The sequence below is a fragment of the Sceloporus undulatus genome, unplaced genomic scaffold (assembly GCF_019175285.1).
Source record: "Sceloporus undulatus isolate JIND9_A2432 ecotype Alabama unplaced genomic scaffold, SceUnd_v1.1 scaffold_43, whole genome shotgun sequence".
In the NCBI taxonomy this organism is placed as follows: Eukaryota; Metazoa; Chordata; class Lepidosauria; order Squamata; family Phrynosomatidae; genus Sceloporus; species Sceloporus undulatus.
The window spans coordinates 18,512-22,841 of record NW_024802964.1 but is presented as its reverse complement, the minus strand read 5'-3'; the positions used below and the strand labels follow the sequence as shown (position 1 = coordinate 22,841).

Here is a 4,330-nt window from a genome sequence, read left to right as displayed (position 1 = left end):
GCCATGTTCTAGAAGAGTTTTTTCCTGATGTTTCACCAGCAGCTGTGACTGGCATCTTCAGAGAATACTGGCATGGAAGAGAGTGGGGTTTATATACTGTTGGTTGAGAGGAAGAGATTTACCTGTTAATCTGTGTATTGTTCTCTTACTGAATGGCAAGGCCTCAGGGTTGTCTGGGATGATGGGAGTTGTAGCTCTTCACCTCTGGCTTGAACTCACCACCTTGTTATGCACCAGCGCTGACCAGTTTTGGCCAGTGGTTAAAGCTTTGCTCAAAAGCAGCAGAGTTACAGAGAATAGGCTGAAGACCCTGACAAACTCTCCAAGCCTTCTCACTCTTGCTTCCACAGAAGTCTTCACCCTTCTTCAGGATCCAGCTGGCTCTTGTAGCTTGACTCAAGACACCAGACAACTCAGTAGTCTTATATAAAAGATCTACTTTATTCTACTATATACAGCTCCAAAACTATCCAACACAACTCCACACTACTCCAATACTCCTCACAACTACCCAACTACTACCCACAAAATACATTGGGATTCATAGCCATTATTAAAGTCATTGCAAGATACCACCCACTCTTGTCTGTGTACAACCATTTTCATTGGTTCTCTTGTTTCATCCCACAATTAATGATTTCATCATTTCAGCCTTGTCCACTTTAACAATTCTCAGGTGCTTACAATTATCCACTTAGCATTTCTGTCCTTGGCATTTAGGACTTGTTAACTACATTACCTTTTACACCTGTGTGGCTTCTAATTGCTTTTGCTGAGTCATCCTGACTCTCACATACATGTTTTATTTCATTCACTGTATATCCCATGTTGCTTTTTCCTTAACAAGGGTGTCTATTTAATTAATGATCCATTGTCTGCTGGGAACCCCCTTCACCCTGGGTGGTTTTCATTTCTCCTTGCTGGGTCTTGATTTTGTTGTTTTTCAGGACTGGTAGCCAAAATTTGTTTACTTTAAGAGTTTCTTCTTTCCTGTTGAAGTTGTCAAGGTTTTAATGGATTTCAGTGGCTTCCCTGTGCATTCTGACCTGATAGTTGTTGGCATGGTCCAGATTTTCAGTGTTTTCATACAGAATTTTATGCCCAGCATGGTTTATAATGTATTCTGCTACTGCTAATTTTTCAGGGTGACCCAATCTGCAGTGTTTCTCGTGTTCCTTGATTTGTGTTTGGATGCTGCATTTGGTGGTCCCTATATAGATTTGTCCGCAGCTGTATGGTATGTGGTAAACTCCTGCAGCCATGAGAGGGTCTCTCCTGTCCTTAGCTGAGCGCAGCATTTTCTGGATTTTCTTGGTCAGTTTGAAGACCATTTGGAGGTTGTGTTTCCTCATCAGTTTCCCAGTTCTGTTTGTTAGGGAAACTGGTGAGGAATTACAACCTCCCAATTCCATGGTTCCATGCCAGTATTTGCTGAAGATGCCAGCCACAGCTGCTGGTGAAACATCAGGAAAAAACTCAGTATACGGAAAAAGAAATCAGGAGTCTGGTTCCTATACCAAAAAAAAAAAAAAAAAAAGAGCAGGATAACATGTTTCAGCACACCCGTCATTCAAAGCTAACAGTAGGAACATGTGAAATGAAACAACCAGATCATGTAAGCTTTGCATAAGTAAAGAAAACATACTGAACATCACAAAACAAGCTAGTAAAATATGGGCTAGACAATGCAACTGTTAGATGGATTTGTAATTGGTTGACTGGCTGAACCCAAAAGGTACTCAGCAATGGCTCCTCTTCATCCTGGAGAGAAGTGACCAGTGGGGTCCCATAGGGCTCTGTCCTGGATGACTTGGACGAAGGAATAGAGGGCATGCTGATGACACCAAATTAGGAGGAGCAGCTAATACCCCACAGAGGATTAAAATTCAAAACAACCTTAATAGATGCCCTCGTGGCACAGAGGTTAAATACCTGCCCTGTAGCCATTCACTCACAAACTACAAGGTTGTGAGTTCAATAACAGACAGGGACTCTGGGTCAACTCAGCCTGGCATCCTTCCATAGGTCGCTAAAATGAGTACCCAGCTTCTTGGGGGCAATTAGCTTACATTTTCTAAACTGCTTAGTACATTGGTAAGAAATGTATTTGCTATTGCTGATAGATTAGAAAGCTGGACCAAAGCAATCAAAATGAACTTCAAGAGGGAGAAATGTAAGGTATTGCACATAGGCAAAAAACAAACATGAACTGCACAGTTATAGGATGGGGGACACCTGGCTTGACAATAGAACATGGGAAAGGGATCTAGGAGTCCTAGTAGGCCACAAGTTGAACATGATTGATGTGACAGCTAAAAAGGCAATGGTATTTTAGGCTGCATCGATAGAAGTATAGTGTATAGGCTGAGGGAAGTAATAGTGCCACTCTGTTCTGCTTTGGTCAGGCCCAACCTGGAATATTGTGTCAAGTTCTGGACACAACAGTTCAAAAAGGCTGTTGACAAGCTGGAGGGTGTCCAAAGGAGGGTGACTAAAATGGTGAAAGGTCTGGAAACCATGCCCTATGAGGAACGACTGGGTATGTTTAGCTTGCAGAAGGGATGGTTAAGAGGTGATATCATAGCCCTGTTTAAGTATTTGAAGGGATGTCATATTGAGGAGGAAGCAAGCTTCTGCTGCTTCAAAGAATAGGAGATGAAACAATGGATGCAAGCTATAGGAAAAGAGGTTCTACCTCAACATTAGGATGAACATTCTGACAGTAAGAGCTGTTCAACAGTGGAACACATTATGTTAGAGTGTAGCGTAGTCTCCTTCTTTGGAGGCTGGATGGCTATCTGTTAGGAATGCTTTGATTGTGAGTTCCTGCATGGCTCGATTTGGACTGGATGGCCCTTGTGGTCTCTTCAAACTCTATGATTCTATGAACCTTGTAGACATGACATGAAAGCTTCTTTCAAACATCCAAGAATAACCTTTTCCTTTTGCCAGCTCCCACTTTCCCCATGATATTCATTTTGGTGGTCAAACATATAGAGCCATGCTTTTTTTTAACATGTTAAGGAGAGCTGGTAAGGCATATTTGCTGTACCCTTTTCTCTCCATTTTGCTGTTCATGCAAGAGATTCTGGAGGCAGTTGTTGTTTACTTTGCTGGCTGTAGGTAGTCATGCACAGCTGCATTAGAATCAGCTGGTGCAAAATACCACTCTTTCCCAACTAAAACTTTGTAGATTTCAGACTTGCTGTTGCTACCAGGCAATTAAAATTTGAATGCAGATGACAATAATGCAACCATAAAACAGGAATGCAGAAAGTGCAGGCCACAGATTAAACGTGGCCCCACAGATGACCTATGGAATGGAATGGTATAGCACATAACCTATGAAATTCTAGTGTTGTTCCTGTTGTGGGTTGATCATTACAGAATGACAGATAAATAATTATTGGTTATCATGTTCAATTGGATATCATGTTAAAGAAGAACACAAATTCATAAGTAGCATAACAGAACTTACCTTTATAAGGTTCAGACTTCCATTTGCAAGACCTTAATTCACTGAAAGTCTCCAAACGATACTGGGGAAACATTTTGAAACATTAGAACATAGAACAATGCAGAAAAAGAGACTGGGGGTATTTCAAACTGTTTATATGAAGTGAACTGTCATCTTCAATACTTCTGCTAGAATCACCAAAAAGTTATTGTCATAAAGCTAGGAATTAAAAGAAAATCATGTGCTATAATATGAAAATGTATTTGTGTGTGTACATACATGTGCATGCAGATGTATACAGGTATATTAACTATAGACATTAAAAGTTGTTTTTATACTGATGTTGTAAATTACAATATATACAATACATTGGACCCTTGCTATATGCTGGGGTTTGGTTCCAGGACCCAGTGTAGATACCAAAATCCATGGATGTTCAAGTCCCATTAAATATAATGGCATAATAAAATGGTGTCCCTTATATAAAATGGTAAAATCAATGTTCACTTTTTGAAATGTATATATTTTTTAAATATTTCAAGCTGTGGATGCTTGAATCCATGGATTAAAAAAAACGTGGATATGGAGGGCTGACTATATCCCTACTAATCTATGAAAAATGTAAATGTAAACTACTGAAAAATAAATGGTAAACAGTTAATTCATAGATACAACTTATATTCATTATTAAAAGGCCAGTGACTGATGCTAAGAAAGAATTTAGCCAATGCAAAGGGATTGCTCCTGACAGCACTGCTGTGCTTCCTAAGGACAATGGTCTGGCATACTCCACTGCCCCACTGCCATGAAGTGCAACCATCACCACATTCAGATTCAGTCCGAAGGAGAGCTATGCAAACAGAAATCTATGTA

General features: G+C 40.1%; 1 protein-coding gene across 2 annotated transcripts in view; it reads right to left on the bottom strand.

Annotated features, from left to right (window-relative positions):
* The window catches only part of LOC121917663 (protein SSUH2 homolog), a 31,305-nt gene that overhangs the window by 16,328 nt on the left and 10,647 nt on the right, over positions 1 to 4,330 (bottom strand). For both annotated transcript variants that reach the window (XM_042443788.1, XM_042443789.1), the window contains exon 4: positions 3,479 to 3,539. In XM_042443788.1, coding sequence (XP_042299722.1) covers positions 3,479 to 3,539 — 61 coding nt within the window. The remainder of the gene's footprint in view (positions 1 to 3,478; positions 3,540 to 4,330) is intronic.